Source organism: Eurypyga helias, unplaced genomic scaffold (assembly GCF_000690775.1).
Source record: "Eurypyga helias isolate BGI_N326 unplaced genomic scaffold, ASM69077v1 Scaffold31973, whole genome shotgun sequence".
In the NCBI taxonomy this organism is placed as follows: Eukaryota; Metazoa; Chordata; class Aves; order Eurypygiformes; family Eurypygidae; genus Eurypyga; species Eurypyga helias.
In genome coordinates this window covers 1-18634 of record NW_010241090.1, presented here as the reverse complement: position 1 = coordinate 18634, position 18634 = coordinate 1, and the positions used below count along the sequence as shown (strand labels likewise).

The 18634-nt window shown below is 41.6% G+C and overlaps 1 protein-coding gene across 1 annotated transcript in view; it reads left to right on the top strand.

The window, feature by feature from the left end:
* LOC104507390 (ribosomal protein S6 kinase delta-1-like) overlaps positions 1-16148 on the top strand; it is a gene marked incomplete at its 3' end in the record, with an annotated part of 36622 nt that extends 20474 nt beyond the window's left edge. The window contains exons 7-8 of the mRNA XM_010148645.1: positions 217-579; positions 16030-16148. Coding sequence (XP_010146947.1) covers positions 217-579; positions 16030-16148 — 482 coding nt within the window. The remainder of the gene's footprint in view (positions 1-216; positions 580-16029) is intronic.
* Positions 16149-18634: the final 2486 nt, after the last annotated feature.

Sequence of the window (18634 nt, the reverse complement as noted above, 5' to 3'; positions counted from 1 at the left end):
AGCTTGTAAGTAACTTTAAAAATGATGTTTCTAGAGGTACTCGAAAGTAATTTTTAAGACAGCTTTACATGCAGGGAATTTCTGTGCACAAAGTCTCAGGAAGCTGCATAGGTGAGAAGAAAGCTAAAATCTTTACGTGGGATAAAGAATTTTGGAGTTTCCTAAGGTATGTGAGAAATGTAGAGTAATTGGATGTCTTTCCGACTGTGCTTTCAGGCTTCTCCAGTGACAGTGACCTGATCTCTCTGACAGTCGATGTAGACTCTCTTGCTGAGTTAGATGATGGAATGGCATCCAACCAAAGTTCTCCCAGTAGAGCTGTTGGTCTTTGCCTAACTTCTGAGCCCCCAGTACAAGGCACGCTGGCAGCTGAGCAGGAGTGGAGCAAACCTGAAGGGGAGAGGGAAAGCCATGGTCTGTTTACTGGAAGCTTAAAACCGAAGCCTGGCAAACAAGATTACCTGGAGAAAGCGGGCGAGTTGATAAAACTGGCCTTGAAGAAGGAGGAGGAAGAAGATTATGAAACTGCCTTCAGCTTTTATAGAAAGGGGGTTGATCTGCTTCTGGAAGGTGTTCAAGGTATGGATCTGCCCACTGTGTTTGCCTTATCTTTGGTTAGGAGTATTTGTTTATGGCATTTCCTTAGCTAATGTCAGCTTGCTGTGTTGCGAAGAGATGATGTGAAACGCAGAATGATGTGTGCCTGGCTTTCATGTGCTTGTTAGCCTCTGTACAGATGAGAGAGAGGGAGAAATCTTTCTCTCTTAAGACTGAATGATAATTTGGGGTCTCATCTTCCAAGTGCCAAATATCTCATCTTTTAAAATTGCGGCACAACCTCCGACTTGCAGGTAAGTAGCAGAGTGCTCCACTTTTGCCTCCTTCCTTTTTATTACCTAGGCATTAATTAATATGTGGCACTTGCAGCACTGTTGAAACATTATTCAATTTACATGGTTAAGTGAGGATTAATTATCCCCATTTTACGCATGGGGAGAGGCAGACTCAGGTTAACTTCCCAATCACAACAGGATTAGAACTATTCTTGGCTCACAGCCTCTTGTTTCTTCCACTAAACTGTTCTCCTTTTCCTAGCTATTGGTTGCATACAAACTTACATGCCTACACTGCTACAGAACAGGATTCTTTTTTTTTCCCCAAAACTCTGGTGTGTCAATATGTATGTCTGCAAAAAGCTGTTGTTGACTGACCAGATGCAACTATCCATGAGTTTCTGCAGAGTTGCTTTCCACATTGCCAGTCAGGGAACATTTTTTTTTTCCCTTCCATCTCTAGTTCTTGAGAATCTAGAGTCATAACCTCATATATTTGCATTTTGTCCAACAATGGTTTAAAACTATAAAGCACAGGAAAAGATTTGTTTTTTCCTGGGGTGAATTCAAGGTCTGTGTATTGTGCTTCTGTCCCACACGGATCAGATGAGTGAGATTAGAATTGTGGCTTTGTGTGACAGTGTACACCACAGATGCATGTTGCTGCTCCAGTTCTGAACTTAAATGCTAATGTACCAAGCACATACAAGCAGAAGCTTTTGCTCCACTCAGTACGATGCACAGCAGGGGTCCAGACCCTCTGAACAGTTCTAGGAATGGAAGTTACCTGCTGAGCTGCTTTAATGGAGCCTGGCATAAAATAATGTATAGGTTACTGAAGAAAGCTGGAGGTATGGGCCAAGATATGTGCATAGGCTTCGCTTAAAGCGTCTTAGACTTTAAGCGAAGCCAGAAGTCTAATCCACCTCTTTTCAAGCCCCAGTGATGTCAGTAGGGTTGCTGCTTTGCTGCTTGTTGCAGCTTTTCAACAGCAGCCTATCTTTTCTTGCCTGTGTTATCAAAATACTTTTCATTCGTGACGCTGAATGTGCTGGCAAACCTGTTGGAGAGCCCAGCTATTCCTTCTTTACTAATGCCTTTCTTCCTAGACCTGTGTGCCATTCAGTTATGGTCTTCCGAGGAATATACTGTTTCGTCACATAACCACTTCTCTCTACTTGCTGTGATGCAAGGCTGCCGTGATGCAGTTTTAAACTGACAGGTCAAGTTTCAGTTTCAAAAAGCTTGCTTTATTAAACAGTTTCACACTATTAGGGCACTAACAGAAGTCAGGCTATCGCACCTTAGTTGAGCTGTGATAACTATGCACGCGTACTTGAGTTGGGGCAGTGGTTAAATGTGTTGATTTTGAATCCATGGTAATTCTTATGGTAATATGTTTACCTTGAAGCTGTGAAAGGCTGTTCTGGCATATGTTGTAGGTGACTTGCTCAACTGATGCGTACTAACTCGTTAAACTAGAGTGGGTTGAGCTTTTTACTTACATTTGCTAACATTTCCTCTAAGGACTTTTGCTGCTTTGCTGTTGACTACCTACTCATCCAGCTACCTCAGATGACTACTAATCCTTTGTTCTTTGCCCACTGCTATCCATGCTATTCAGGCTAGGAAAAAAGAAATCAAGGAGTTTTAGAAAAACATGATATCCTGCCCTGTTTCTCTGATGAAACTCAGTACACTGGCGGTTGTTAACGAATTTATAGTGGTGGTACCTCTGTGTGTATGGGTAGGGGTGTTCCTGGTGGATGGAGAAATGTGTTGCCAGCCTGCAACTTCTTCTGTGTTTGTATGATCTGCTTTGACCTGACATTGCGTCTGTACAGCACAGGGGAGGGAATAACAGGAGTGAGTTGATTTTTAACTGCCATCTTATGCCTTGGGATCATAAGTGCACACAGGCTAGTTTTCAGCAGTTGACTCTCCTTTCTGTGTGTTAACCTGCATAGCTGTGGGTGTGGAAAGAAAATAAATGGTCATCCTTTGCTTTGGCTAGATCCAGCTCATCTTGTGTGCTTTCTTCTTGGAGCTTCTGCAAGCTGGCAAGGAGACACTGGTGTCCCTCTCTATAATGATAGGCCTGATGCCAATGCATTCCTTAAAATACATGTCTTCTCAGGATCCATGGGGACAGTAAAAAAAACAACCAACCAAAAACCCAAAACCGAAAAAACTGAGAACAAAACCAAATCCAACAAAAAATACAGATAGCTGTCTATGTCATGCATTTTAATCTAGTTCCTTTGTGAGGGTGATATGTGTAATGTTGATACGTGAATATTCACTGTATGTTGCAATAAAACCCCACAACCTTAACCCAATCACTTCAGCTATTTAAACATCCCTGGTTACGTATTTCATGTGGATAACAACATGCTCCTTTCAAAGATAAGAATGGTGCAGTTGTTACAAAATGCCTCTGGTCTGTTGCCACTGATTATTTTTAGCCTATTTTGTGTAAACTAGCCTTTGTAGTGTCTGAAAGTGAAACACAGTGTTCATATATGCTCCCACACACATATAAAAAGGACATGGCCTTTTGGTGTACAGCCGTTGCAGGATGTGTGGCCTGTGGAAGTGGCTTTTGCATGTTAAATGGTAATACATATATTTGCCACGTGGTGGCACCAAGAAAATAGAAATTGCCACCTAAGTATTGCAATCAGGAAATGTGTCCGATGTAGCAGGAGGGGAAAAGAAGCATCATCCATCCTCTGTGTTTGAAACTTCTCTCAATTACCTCTGAAATGTAGTGCCTCTATGAGTTGGTTACATGTATCAGAAAGATAAGGGAGTTTCTGTTGCCAGCTGCTCCTTTAGGCTTGGTACACGAAGTTCTGTTTACTTCTTAAGGCTGCCTCATCAAAATCATGTACGAGTAAGGTTATTACTGCAGGTTTATAGACTTCAGTTGTTTAGTTTGAAGTAGCCGACTTCCGTAATGGCAGGCAGAGCATGCTTGGGTCTGCTACTTTCCCGATGACTTTCCAGCCCTGAGCTGATGACACTAATGCTAGATGAGACAGGTGAAGTGTGGGCTTACACCAAAGAAATGTGTGTCTTGCCTTCCTTTTCAGCTGTGTGTGCATGCTCTCTGAAACATACTGTTGTTATTTGTACTGTGCAAGATGCGTGCGTATTTTCCTCTGCTAGCCTCTTGGAGGGTTTTATTACTAAATTTTTTGATGTCCTATCCATCGTCCTGCCAAAAGGCCTGATCTGCATGTCACTTAGGGAAGGAAGGCAGTCTGCACTCTGAGAGGCTGGTGTATACCTCAGACTCTTTACACACCTTGGGCCTAGTTCTGCTCCCTACATGCATTTAGTATTAGGTTTGTCAGTGGGAAGGAGAACAAGTTTTTAGACGGGCAGTAGAGCCCTTGAGCTGCCACTGAACTACCTGTAACTCTTGTACCTCCTCGTTTAATTTATGCCAGAGCTCCCTTGCGTGCGGTGAGAGGGAATACCTGCCATCCTTTCCCTTTTCCTCTGACTGCATACTCATTCTGCTGCCCCTCTTGTGTTTTCTGGGCATTGCGGTGTGCAGGATTTTGGAGCTTTTGGAAGGCAGGTCTGTAAAGGTTGTGCAGGATGGTTAAACAATTCTCCACAAGCTGAAACCTTCCGGAATTCAAATCTACCTTTTAAGCTTACTAAGCATAGTAACTGATAGAAACTTTGGCTCACAATTACAGCTGTTCCTTTGTTTTGTTAGCATGTCAGAGCACTTTGAGGTCAATGCATTGCTTCAGGCCTTGTGATGGAAATAATGCACTAATCGATAGCAAGCTTCCAACTTCTAGGCTGGAAGTTAACTGTTTTTTTATGTGAAGTAGTGCTTTCCCTGACTTTGGTGTAGGGCATAGTTTATTCTAGGAAAAAATAGATCAGGAAGCTGAAATTAATAGTTTTTTGTAATAAAGGAGAGAGTCCTATCTGTATAAACTGCTCCTCTTTCTCAAACTCCAGCCATTCTCAAGTTATATTCATTATGGATCTGGGCAGTTTGAGCTGTGTGATAATTAGAGTTAACACATTTGCTTTTTGCTGAGTTTCAGTAACTTCAGGCACATGATGAAGCAAGAAGGCTTCACAGTATGGTCGGTCTAGTCCGTGTAGAAAAGTACAAGCTCTGTTCCATGTGGTTTAGAAAGCAAATGTGTTAATTCCTGTATGTACGGGGCTCCATGTTACACATGCTTACATCTGAAGGGAGATGATCCATTTACTCTGTCAGAGATTTGGGGTGTTTGTTTTCACATGTGTAGCAGCTGTGGCTGGGCACAATGAATATTTGTTTGTTTTAGGGTGCTGGTTCAGCTAGGCAGCACAGACCTTGTTGCAGGAAGTATGGGGCATGTCTGAAGTCACATAAGCTGTTTTTCAGGTACTTGTGTTTTGTGTTCGGTATCTCCAACTTGTAGATAGGCTGCTGGTGTCTTTGAAAGCGAGCTGCGAATGTCAGTTCTGTACCGCTCCGTGCTATTTTCATGTTTATCCAGTAAACAAAGCTGGAACAAAAATTACACGAATTACTGGAACCTTGCTAAAATGACTTTGACTGTTAACCCAGAAATGCATATACAATGAAATGCTGGGAATACTTTGGACAACTAGATGATATTTTTGGATATACTGAAAACAAACCAACTTGTGTCTAATTACTGGGATTATGATGGGCTGTGATTTGAACTTGTGATGGAGCCAGGGATGCAAACAGGACCATGCTTGACAGAATGCCAAGAAGACAGTGCTTTATGAAGAGGGGAACAGCCATGGCTGTTCCACCAGCGCGTTTCTGCCTTTCAGAGTGAAAAGCACCTTGCTTGTTTGTTGAATGGCACTTAGGAAGACAATTTCTGTTACAACCCAGTAGCTTTCCTTTCAATTCCTTTCACTTGTTAAGTCTTTTGGGTAGTGTTTCTCATCTAGAGTAACAACCTCTTAGTCAGTTTCTGAGGTGCCTCATAGCTGTACCTGGTTGGAGCAATGTCTTTGAGGAAACAACAGACTTATCTTCTGAGAAGATGCGCTGGGGGTGAGCTGATACCTGCAGGAAAACCCCTGGAGTTGCGCTGGGCCCCACAGGGAAAGGTTAACGACAGGGTGACTGACAGAACTGTAATTCTCCCTATCTGATCTCAGACCTCTGTACTCCTGTGGTGTATCATCACTCACCTTATTCACTTTGTAGCTTTATGCTTCCATGGAGGCTGGAACCAGTCAAGACAAAAACCTATTGCGCTGGTTCCTTCCGAAGGAGCTGAAAACCGTCTGTTTCCTGCCATTGGACTGTGAGGATGCTGTAGGACTGTTTGGGCTGGGCTTTCTAAGCAACCATACAAAGTGCTCCCTCTCTCCTAGTGCACCATGCAACTTTGACATCACAGTGGCTGTTTCAAAAGTTTAGATGTGTATAGAAGGACTTATTTATTGACATGAAGCTAGATAAAGAAGGGACACTGAAAATCTTGTGGTTAAAAAATGTCCTCTAATCCCACTGTGCTGTCAGTGATGCTGAAACCCATGCAAATATGGGCTATGAGCTGTTCATAACCGAAATGTGTTGGCTACCAGGCCCATTGCGGACCATACAGAGCTTCAGAGCAGATAAGTGCTGTAGGATCCATCACTGTGCAGTAGGTGCTGGATGGATAACCCTGAATGATGCAAAATTACTGGGTTTAGACACCTCATCATGGCAAAGCAGTAAAATACAGCATCTGCCAGTAAGGTATGGTGAGGTCGGTTAATGTATAAATGCAGATTCAGCTACGTAAAGGAATACTCAAGGCAAAGTTCCACTTCAACTGCAAGGTCTGCATCCAGAGACTGGTAAGAGTCTGGGCTTTAGCACCTGCTGCACAGCTTAGAGCCTTACAGGCATGTAAAGCTGAATTGTAGCAATACCTGTAAACCAACATGTAGGGTGTGATGTGATGACTCAATGCCATTGCTTAGCATGTGGCTGTTAAAGAATAAATAAATATGTGATGAGCTGTGCCTTAAATATCTGTTCTTTCTTCCCTCTTCTTGGGGATGCAGCTAGCCACAATGGCTTAGTGCTGATCTGACCTTTCCAAGATTTCAGAGTCTCTCCTCGTAACAGCTCCTTGCCAGGTTGCTGCTTGTGCCCAGCCTCTGACAGACCCCTCTTCCTGCCTGCACAGCCTTTTATCTCAGCTCTTCTTAGCCAGCTCTTAGCTGCAGCTAAGTGCATTAATCTTTTTTTTTGACTGTTGCTATGTGGGGTTTCTACCTCCCAGCAGAAGACCTAGTAGGGTTGCCACACTTCTTCCAGCATACAGTGTAGACAGAACAGATTGATCCAGGTTACGGTGCTGCTTCTGTCCTTAGGTGAGAAAATTGAAGTCTCTGGCTGCAGAATTAAATGCCTCTGGCAGTGTAGGTGAATTGAGGCAAATTACTAGCTGGAATTGAAAAATTGCATAAATCTGTTTAAGGGCATGATGCTGCATGATAATCAGTGCTCTGATTTCCACACACCCCACTCCCAAACCAGTTATATACAGCTTCTCTCTTTTCACGTCTTCCTTTTCTCTTTTCCTGTCCTCTTTTCCCTTCCAGTATCTTAAAATAGCCTTTCTAGCTTCAGAACTGCATAGGACTAGTATAGGTTTGATCTCTACAGAGCCTGCCACTGGCTCTTCTGTTTTAGGGATTTTAGTGATTGCTCATGGAAAGATACCATTTTCCATTGTACTATATAAAGGTACCTGTGAGTTATATTTAATACATAGATGTGAGTACTATTAGACCATCAGAACTGATGAATCTCGTAATTGTTTTTTCATCTGTCTTTTTTTCTTTTTTCTTTCTGCAATACTTTATGCTTCAAACTGCAGTAACTTGTTCTTACTTGCAGGGGTAGGTAGGTGTCTGTGTGCCTGGGTTCCCTCTGCTCAGAAACAAGGAATATTTGTGGTTGCTAATTCTAATTTGGCCTTGTCCTTTTAGTTAAGAAGGAAGAGTGCAGGGAAGTGGGAAGTCTTTTTCCTGTCTTCTGTGGTGGTGGCCTCCGTAACTTCTTTCCTTGCTCTGACTGTCAGTGCTCTCCTCCTGTTCCTATGGTGCTTGTGTTGGACTTACTGCTGCTGTCACCATTTTGTTTCCTCATCTGTGCTAGGATGCCACTGCTTGTCCTTCTCTCTTGCAACACTCACAAGGGGTTTTTCCCCCCTTATTCTTATGTAGTTTCACAGGAAAGTGTTCAAGAATATTTCTCACATTGTGAAGTCTTACTTTGGTGAAATACCTTGCAGTTGATAAGTTTCAGCAGATGGATGGGAAGTTAAGCTTTTCCTTCCTGGAATGGTGTGTGCTGTGTAAGAAGCCCCATCCTTGGAAACACTCAGGGACAGGCTGGATGGGGCTCTGAGCAACCTGATCTCATGGAAGGTGGTGTCCCTGCTCACTGCAGGGAGCTTGGACTAGATGACCTTTAAAGGTCCCTTCCAACCCAAACCATTCTGTGATTTTAGTTTTTTTTCCAGATAGTCACACGCACATGAAAAGCTACCACCACCTTGTGGTTTTAACGTAAGAGTTTCTCTATAAACACGTTGGTTGATTAGTGTTTCTGGAAGGTTACATTTCTTATTATCTTGAGTGTTACTGACTCCTGCTTTACCGGTCACTCCAAGACATTTCACCCACACCATTCTTCTCTGTAATCTTTACTTTGGCACATGTGCCAAGGTATTTTTTTTTTCCAGAGAGGTGTTTACCTAGGCATTTACACCACTGGTGTGTAACCTTAGGTTTTCTACAGGATGCAGAATTGGTAACTTCACAGGAAGTGTAGGTCTGGGTCTTGAGTAACCTGCAATGAAAACGATGTTTAAATTATAGACCTAATAGTTATAAGCACGCTGGAAAGTCGGAATAAAAATTCTTAGGTGTTTACCCACTGTCATGTATTTGTGCTTTGGCATGAGAGGTTTACCTTTTAAGTGGCTTTTCTTCTTGGTTGCTGGAGTACAGCACTGTCCTGAATCTTCAAAAAGCAAGATAAATGAACTTTCAAGGTTCTGATAAATGTGGTGCGTCTTAATAAATTTTGGCTTTCTCAGAATGTTAAAAAAAAAAAAAAGGCAAAAAGATCACTTCTAATTGTTTTACCATAATGGGCATAATCTTGGTCTTATTTTTGATTATTTACAGGTTTGGTTGGTTTTTTTTTTTCAGCTGCAGAATTTGGTCACTACCTCAGAGGAACTCATCATTAAAATAATACGTAGCATACTGGAGACAATGAGCTAGTGGGCTTATTTCACAATTCCAAGCTGCCACCTGCTGCCAAAATCTGTAGTGTCTTCTCTTGATGCCAAAGTGTCCATCTACCCCAGCACCTGCCATGTTTTACTTAAGTAATTGTTTGAAAATTAAGGGTTACCCACTCTCTTGTGAAAGTTGGTGGAGACTCATTCCAAAATCAGCAGCTCTTCAGTTTCCTGAAATAAATTCCAGGGTTATAAAACTGTGTCCAAAGTGGTGACAAACCTGTGCTGGATTATGAGTCGCATTGTCACTTACGGTGTGCCTGAGCTTTTGTTTGGCTAATATGGACAAAGGAGTCTGCTTCACATGATGTAAGAAGTGTTTGCCCTAAGAAGAACAGAGGTCCTCTTGAACCAATTAGGCAAAAATAACAGCTGGGCTACCCACTAATAAGGAAGGTGCTGCTAAACCTCTTTTCATTGTGAGAAGAAATAAATCTTTTAAGGCTTACTCCCTTGCATTTTTATAGAGAGCAATTCTTTGAAAAATTCAGCAATCCAGCTGGGTGATACGTGCAGGAAGACTGTGAAGAAGATAAAGAAACTTTTAAAAATAAAAAATGGTATTATAGCTGTTAGATTTGGCAATTATAAATGTTTCATTGAAGATTTCAGTATTTAGAGAAAGTTTTACTGCTTAAATTGTTAAGAACATGGAGTTTGGGGTTAGCACAACAGGCAATCTCCCACAAGTTCCTTGTAGCCTGTTCTGCGAGAGGACGTTCCTTCCTGGAGCAAATCTCTTCTGATATCTTCTTTAAATAAAGGCAGCCCACATTTATTTTTAGCAAGTTCGAGAGAAAAGCAGGAAGATTTCAAATATGGAGGTTACAGAGGATTGGGGCAGGTGGTGCTAACTTGTTAGCCATACCTTTTCTGTGGAAGTGTCCACGTGCTGGTCAAGCAGCTAGTTAGGTGGGGAGTGCATTACTGTGGTCCTGACAGACTGACTCTTCCTGAGGAGAATCTCCAGTGCCTGGTGGGGGGTGATTTGGAGGTGGTCAGAAACAAAGGAAGGAAGGAGTATCTAGAATTCCTGTGTGAGTTCTACATACTGTGATTTACTGAATGTGGGATGTTGTATACGTTAGTGGCAAATGGTGACTAGACCTGTCTTTGTTACCATCCAGTAAGATGCGCATCTTCCACGTGACTTCGCCCTGGATCGGTGGAGGAGAGCAGTTAAGGACCAGGGCAAGTTTAACAGCACTTCTATGCATCTGACATGTGTTCCGTTAGTAGTACCCTGGATTATTCAGGGGTAGAAGGACGGATTTTTCCCAGGGTCCTTACTGCCTGGATTTGTTTGTTGTTGGTTTGAGTTTATTGGGTACAGCCCACTTCCAATATCTTCTGCTATTAATAGCAGAACATAAGTTATTTTCCTGTATGATAGAATTACAGAAGCATTGATGCCTGAATAAACAGTTAATTGAGCAACAGTTAAATGTTAACACTTCAGCACTGAGTTAGCTGATCTCTCAGAAGTATGTACTCTTCTGAGGTGCTGTGAGGTGTGAGTAGAAGACAACCAGAATATTGCTAGTTTCCCAGAAGCTGCTGCCATGGACATACTCTGTGGAAATGCTGCTTCTCTGTATTTTTTGTTCAAATCGGTGGCTATGGGAAAACAAGCAGGCAAGTCACAGATGAACTCAATGGCACAGTTATTCTGATATTTGTGGTTTTCCTCTATCAAATGCCCAAGATCGTTTGAATGTTGTTAGTAAAGTCTGTTTTTGTAAATATATTGTATCTGAGCCGTCCTTAGAAATAAAAATTAAAGAACAAATTTTAAATCATTGGCTGTTGTCCTAATGTCCTGGCTACTGTTACTTTGGTCAGCGGGTGGCCTGGTCAGCTTTTCCAAAGCCTATTTTCATTTTAAGATATTTTTATTTCTTTGAAATAGGCAAAGCCTTTGGAAAACGAGAGAGAAGCCTGCTTGTGCTTGTGTAGATGAAGGCTTATATGTGCAACAAAGTAGCTGTAGAGTTTTTATATTCTGTTTGCAGTAATAGTAAACAGAGCATCTAAAATAACCACTTGCACATTGCAACAAACACATCATCATTTGCTTAAAAAGAGTTATAATTACAGTTGACGAAGCATGGACACCATAAAAAATGCATTAGTTTGGCTTGACACATTAATTACCTGTTTTTGCAGATGTTTTTATATATTGTTGTGTGAACAGTTTACAAAATAATTACAGGAAAGTCATATGGAAAATAAACTAAGTGGGTGGTTTCTCGCCTTAATATTTTCATTCATGTGAATGTGTGTGAGGCACAGCTGCTCCATAGCAAATGCAGAGGGAGAGAGAGGGAGAGAGATGGGGAATCTTGAGGGGTTTTTATTCTAAGGTCTCTATGATCAGCCTTGCTACACTTTTATATCTTGCTTTAGCAGTGCAGTTTTTAAACATGTAAAATGACATTGCTGATTTAATCCCAGTGATCAGGAGGGGGGAGAAGCTTTGATCCTGATCAGATGAAACGTAAATCTTCTAGTATCTAGGAAAATAAATGAAAAATCAATATTATTTTAAGCAGGATGATCTTTTATGAGCAGTTGTAAAGATTCATCAAAGGCTTTGACACAGTTTAAACATTTCCTGTTTGCTACCATTTAAAGAAAAATGCCTTTCAAGTATAAATTGTAATTAAAGAGACGTACCTCTTTAGATTATTGTGAGCTAACCACAGAATGGAAACAGGAGCTCAATATGCTCACAGAATGTTTAAATCAAAAGTCTTAACTAGGAATAAATTAGTCAATTCTTTTGAGAGTACACATTTTGCGTAACTTAAAACACTATCCTATAACAAAATGTAATATTGCATTTAAAAAAAAATGCATAAAGTCTGCATCATAGCTTTAACATCTGTCAAATGTAAGGATTTGTTCTAGTACTGTGTTTTAGTGATTTATTTAGTTTTCAGTGAAGAGTTCTGTGACCTGAAACTTGGCATAAATGCTAAAAATTATTTTTAGTGTAATGAGGTCTTTATTATTACTCATTACCCTGTGTTTAAGGCTTTTAAAGTAATATGGTTTATTTATTTTTAAAATTAATAACCTGTGCTTCTTTACAGATTCTTGTGAGTTACTGACTATTTAAATGGGAATTTGTATTGGGATGTAGCTTTTTACATTTTCTTGTAATGTAAATTAATGTAAAGAATAAAAAGCCAAAATCCTTTTTTCTTAAATCCAATTCTCAAACATCCACCTGTTAAAGTATTCGGACACAGAGATGTTAATGATCTTACTCAGAAATAAGATGCAAAAACTTGAGTAAATGCTGTTTTGTGAATCCACACTCTCTTTTATGGCTGAAGATTTTAACGAGTGAACAGTTTGCAAATGTTATTTAACAAATTACTCAGGAAGGAAAAGTAGAAGGAAAACTGAAATTAATGTCTTGTGAAAGTAGGGAGAACAAAGACAGCTCTAAGGGGACATCCTAGCTTGTTTGCGTTAATTACTGTAAAATTACTGAAGCATTGAAAAAAGGCAATAAACATCCAAACTAAATACACATAACTAACAATTAAGCAGGAAGCTTGACTTTTATGGTAGCCTTAGACACTAACCTAGCAGTTTTCTACCAGTCTGCTTCAAGAAAATGCTGGATGAAGAGTCTATTGCTGCTGTGCAGATGACTTGTCCCTGAGCGACTGCCACTTTGTCTGTCTGAGAGAATATGGTCGATCACCAGTGGATCGGCATAAGGAAGTTTTATGGTGCCGTAAGATTAAGTGTAGAGATGAAAGGAAGAGTGTTAGTCATGCTTTAAGAAATTACAACACACACTTATAAAATACTGTGTATCTATTCTCTTCTGATAAAGCCAGATTCAAACAATTGAGCGTTGTTTTTTTTTTTTATCCTAGATGGGAATAAGACTGGCAGTCTCATCTAGGGGAATTTCATCAGGAGAGTCCCACTGAGTGAAGGCTGATATTAGAGGTGCTGGACCTGGAATAAAATCCCCTCTGTCTTTAGAGTGAGAGAAATTACTGAGAAATTGGTACATATCTGTAATATGTAGAAGTGCACTGAATTTTTGACTGTCCAGTTTCTTCCCAAACCAAGTTTAGGTAGATAATAGGATTTACAATAGATCAGTCACAGCAGAGCTTGGAGTAGATCCCAAGTCTTTTCTACATATTCTTGACGGAGTTGGTGCGAGGGTTCTGTGTGTTTAACGTAGTTTGTAGTCATGCTATGAAAGGGAGGGAGGAGTCTTTTATTTTATAACAGGGTCAACGTGACTAGTGGTAGACCAGGGCAACATGAAGTGGGAAAGAGCCTCTGCCTTCTTCACACTCCGAGTCTGTGGGTTGTTTAAAGCGAGAGCAGTGATTCGTTTTCTCTTGTATGGGGGCAGGGAGAAAACAGCAGCTCTGAGAGCCTACAGCAGAGGAGCTCTCCATGACCTTTGTGAAGAGACCCTATGCTTAGTCTTGCATTATTCTCTGCCATCTAGAAAGTGTTGTGGGAAAATTGAAGTCAGACAACCTGCTCCTTCTTCTTTATTGAGGAGCTGGTGTTAAAGCTGGCCACATCTGGCTGATAGAAGGATCAGAGCGATTCCTCCTGCTATGAACTGCTGAGGAGAGGTGGCTGCAGCTTACCCTTTCCTTGGGTCCTACCAGTCGTGAAGCTGAGTGCAGATTTCTGAGAGGGGCTTCCATGTGTGCACACATACTCTGTATGGGCACGGCTGACCAGAAATCGATTGACACAAGCAGAAGGATACTGCCTTTAGAGACACCTGCATAGCCACGGGCAGTGAACAGCCCAACTGCTTGAACTGCTGCTGGTTGGGGAAGGCCTGCTGGTCAGGTTTCTCTGGTAGTCGGCTCCATGGTCCAGCTCGCAGATGTTGTCTGACTCGCCTGCTTATCTCTTGGGAGTTTGTTGGTGGATCTTGTGCACGGAGAGTAATGAGCACACTAATGCAAAAACTAGTACCTGAAGGGGCTACAAGGAAGCTGGGAGAGGACTTTTTACAAGGGCCTGTACTGACTGGACAAGGGGTAATGGGTTTAAATTGAAAGCAGGGAGGTTTAGATTAGGTATCAGGAAGAAGTTCTTCCCAGAGAGGGTGGTGAGGCACTGGAACAGATTGCCCAAAGAGGCTGTGGATGCCCCATCCCTGAAGTGTTCAAGGCCAGGCTGGATGAGGCTTTGAGCAACCTGGTCTAGTGGAAGGGGTCCCTGCCCATGGCAGGGGGGGTGGAACTAGATGGTCTGTAAGGTCCCTTCCAACCCAAACCGTTCTATGGTTCTAGTGAGGAACAGTTGCATGAGAAGGTAACACAGACAGTGGTGGTCAGGTACAGGACTAAGTCAGACAGCCATATTGACCAGCAGCCTGCTTACACACACAACTGACCCATGAAGTTCCCACCTCTTGTTTTGTCCTGTTTGTGCTCCCCATTCAACTTGACCCATCCTTTTCCTTACTTTTAATCCTGCCCTGAGACATCTCACAATGTCTTACACATTGCCACAATCACCCCTTGGAAACCTCCCTTAATGTTTTGCATGCAAGAATTTGCACAGTAAGTTCTCCCTCAGACATCCCATAATAAATTTGCTCTTTTTTATGATACCCATTCTAGATAACCCACAATAATGCTGTTTTCCTTCTTATCAGTTGCCAAGGTTCTGGTTGAACTTCTTCAAGGTTACACTCAGAGGTTCCTTTCATGGCCCATTGATCAGTGTCTTAAATGAGTTCCCGTCTTCGTTATTGTCTCTGTTATCTGCTGCTGCTTAGGGTTTGTGTATTTGCGTGTTGAATTTATTACCTCTCCTGTTCCTTACTGTGACTTTCATGTTGAGTAGCTCTTAGGCAGATATCCTTGCAGTTCTTTGTCCTGTTTGAGCATCAGTGTGTGAGAGGTGCTGGCTTGCACCTGCAGGTGCAGAAGCTGTCCCTGCCTAGGCTGTGTCTCTGCAAGTCTTGGATGGCTCAGTTAGGGCTGGAAGAGACTGTAGGGCCATACGAAGTCTCTGCTGTTGTTCAGGCTCCTTCTGGGACAGTTGTCTCTAGCTATTTTTCTGCATAGCAATCTCAATTCTCTGTGGTAACAGTTGTGGCTCACAGTCTTTTTATCTTTGCTTGGCAGTTCACTGGTTGGGTGTTGTCATCACAAACTGAGTCTATTATAACAATATACTGCTCACGATGGGAATGCCTAAACATAAACTGTGAATTTGAGAGTGAATACAGAATTTATGCAGTATCGCAGGATTCTCACCTCTTGCAAGAGTTTGGGTGGATTAGACATAGCACAGTGGTGGTTCAGCCCTCTGGGAAGTGAAGTAGTTGGCTCCAGTGCTTCATTCTTTCTTCCTGTGTGACCCCAAGCCAGCAGACAAGGAGCATCTAGCATCAGAAAGCTGTGAGCAAGAGTTTCTGGTGTCTCTCATGTTGCCTCTGGCTATTAATAGCATTTCTGGCTTTCCTTTGTACTTAGAAACAGGAGAAAAAACCCCAAGTTTCTTTATTGTTTTGTTGTAAATATCTTACCATGTCTTCCCTAATTGAGTTTGGTTTTTTGAGTACAACGTTCGAGTCAGTGGTTTGTCTGAGTTCTTACTTATGTTACCATAGGAACATATGCTAGGTTGCAGAAAAATGAGGTAAGACTTTTTATTTACCTTATTCTATAGCAAGGCTTAAATTGTTATTTTTGTACAACTCTGAGATCATAATACTTGCTTTTTTATAAGATGCATATCTGTAGGTTTGATTATGAGTAACCCAAAGGAAATAAAAAAGGTAGAATCAAAGCAGTTGTGTACTTTGATTACTTAGTACCTCTCTCTGTAGAAAAAACTTCTTTTTCTCCATTGAGGTGAATCAAGTCCAACTCGTCGAGAAGCAGTGAAAAGGAAGACTGCAGAATACCTTATGCGTGCTGAAAAAATTTCCAGTCTCTACCAGAAATCCTCTGAAGATGCATCTGTTTCTATGGTAGGCTTTAATTTCTTCCTTTCTGAACCAGAACGTGGTATAATTTGTCCTGTCTTTTAGCAAAGCATATTCAAGCTTGAGGTTCAGAAACTGTCTAGAATTTCTCTTTCAGGAATCCTGAAGAGTATTTTGATGTTACATGTCTGTTAAGTTGCCATTCTTTCCTGATTCTTGTTGGTTGCATTTCATAGCACGATGAAGAGTGCTTGATTTAATACAGGCTGGGTTTTTTGCATGCTTTCCTTGTACTCATATTTGATGATGTAAACACTTTTAATCATGCTAAGGAATTTAAAGGTAAGGCAAAAAACCACACTGGAACGTAACATTTCTTTTGACTTTCCCATGGGGATATTACTCAATCCTGTAGAGAGCGAGAAGGCTGTTGGTTTCTGTAGCCTAGCACATAATGGTGATTCAGAAGTGAATCAAGCACGTGGCAGGGGAGATGTGAGGAAGTTCCTGCAAAATAAGTACTTATTGTGCAAAGGTTCTTCCTGATCCCTTCAAATGCCTCAATTGGATATGCTTGAGGGATCGGCTGCTTCTTGGTTTTTGAGGAGTTTCCTTAGCAATTCCCACTTTCTTAAGCAGAAATGCCCTTATCTGTACTCGTACAAAAGACAAACAAAGGTTGTTCCAAGATACCCTCAATAAATTTCTCCTTTGCCCTGCCCCAGGCAGTTCCTTTAGGACTTATCTGTTCTTACTTCAGACTTTTACTGCACTCGTGCTAAACTTTGTGTGATTGTCAATGACTACCCTATTGTAGTAAATAGAGAAGTTATCAACTTCCCCTCTCTTGGCGTTTGTATCAAGTGAGGGCAAAACAGCCAGAAGATTATTGCTTCTTATTTTGCACAGATCTAAAAATGCTTTAAGGAGACCACTGCTGCAAAAATGGGCAGCCTCATGGCTGCCTAATAAGTAAATTAAAGAAGCAAACCCACTGATTTTGAAAGGTAGCTTTTTTTTTAATGTGGAGAGCCCACAAGTACAATTCTGAGGATGTTCCAAATGGGGTATATTTTGTGAGTTTCAGAGTCTTGCTGCTGCTATGAATTGTACTTTGAACAATTTAGTGTTTTGGACTGATATGAACTCCTACTAGGTAGTCTTTCTTTGGGTCAAACACCCCTGAAAATGGGGAAGGATCTATAGTGAATGAAAACCTCAGTGTGTTTGGAAACTGTAGAACAAGAAAAAAATGAACAACCTATTTTTGCCTTCTTAAAAGTTTAAAAACTAACTGTAGTTGGGAAAGAGGAAGAAATAGGTTGCATTTTTGTATGACAACTTGAGAGGTAAAGTATTTTGTCTTTCATGCTTTACTGAATGAGGCACATGCCTTCTTTGCAGATCCAAAGGAAGAGAGGATTAATTGGGATAAGACTAGGTGGGAGGGGGGGGAAGTGTTGAGAATACAAAACCATTCTCCTTCCATGTTGAAACTCAGAATTGACAAGTAATTGACAAGTTAGGACAAATCTCACTTTGCACAAACAAAATGTTACACTTGGCTTATTCTCCATTTTTAACCAAAAAAAAAAAAAAAAAAAGCGCCATGTTTCCATGATTTGACTTTTTTTTACCTAAGTCTGCACGTGTGTTTTAATAGCCTTTCTTTGCTGCTCCTCGTAATGCATGAGGCTTGACTTTTATCTTCAAGCTTTGGAGTTTGCTGGCATCAAGGGCAGATGGTGCTGATGAGTCATGATGGTTGTGGTGAGGAACAGCTTGTCTCCTTGAGAGCTGAAAGTTAATTGGGAGAAGGACTTGCCTCCCAAAGGGTAAGGGTAGTGGTATGAAGCACTAAGAATTAGCATGCTCTGTGCTTTGGCTTAGTATCTTAAGGAACGTGAGGAATGTGAGTCTTCCTGCACTGTTGGTTGCCGAGCAGATCTGAATTCTTCCACCTTGGTTACTGCCCAAGATAGTTTATATTGGAGTTTGAATGGATTATTCCACCCCTGCAGACAGTGAGAAGTGCACTGAAATGGCCTGCATCTATATACAGTGTGGTTCTTGGGAGATACTAGTGGAAACATGCAGATATTTTGTGTCCTCCTAGAGAAATTCAGTCCGTAGTGTACCAGGTTACTGTGTATGCCTCCTCCCACCTCGCTATGTACCAGCTCCGTGTTGCCCTAGCTGCTGTTTACATGCTGGGGCAAGGCTGGTCTGGTACCACTAGCACCTCCTGCTGCTGTAGGTCCTGCTGACTGATACCATCTCTTGTTCAAATGCTGGTGCTTGGACAGGGTGTATATGTGAATGTTTAAATAACTGTGTGTGGGTTTGTGTGGCAGAGGAGGGGCTACGGGGGCGTTCCTGTGGAAAGATGGGTGAAGCTCCCCTGACTGCAAGTCGTATCTGCCTCTGGCCATGGCCGAGCAAGTCAGCACCTCTGGGATTAACTTATTTAATGGGGGGTGTGGGGGGGTGCGTGTGCAAAAAAGGGAAAACCTGCAATGGAGAGAGGAGTG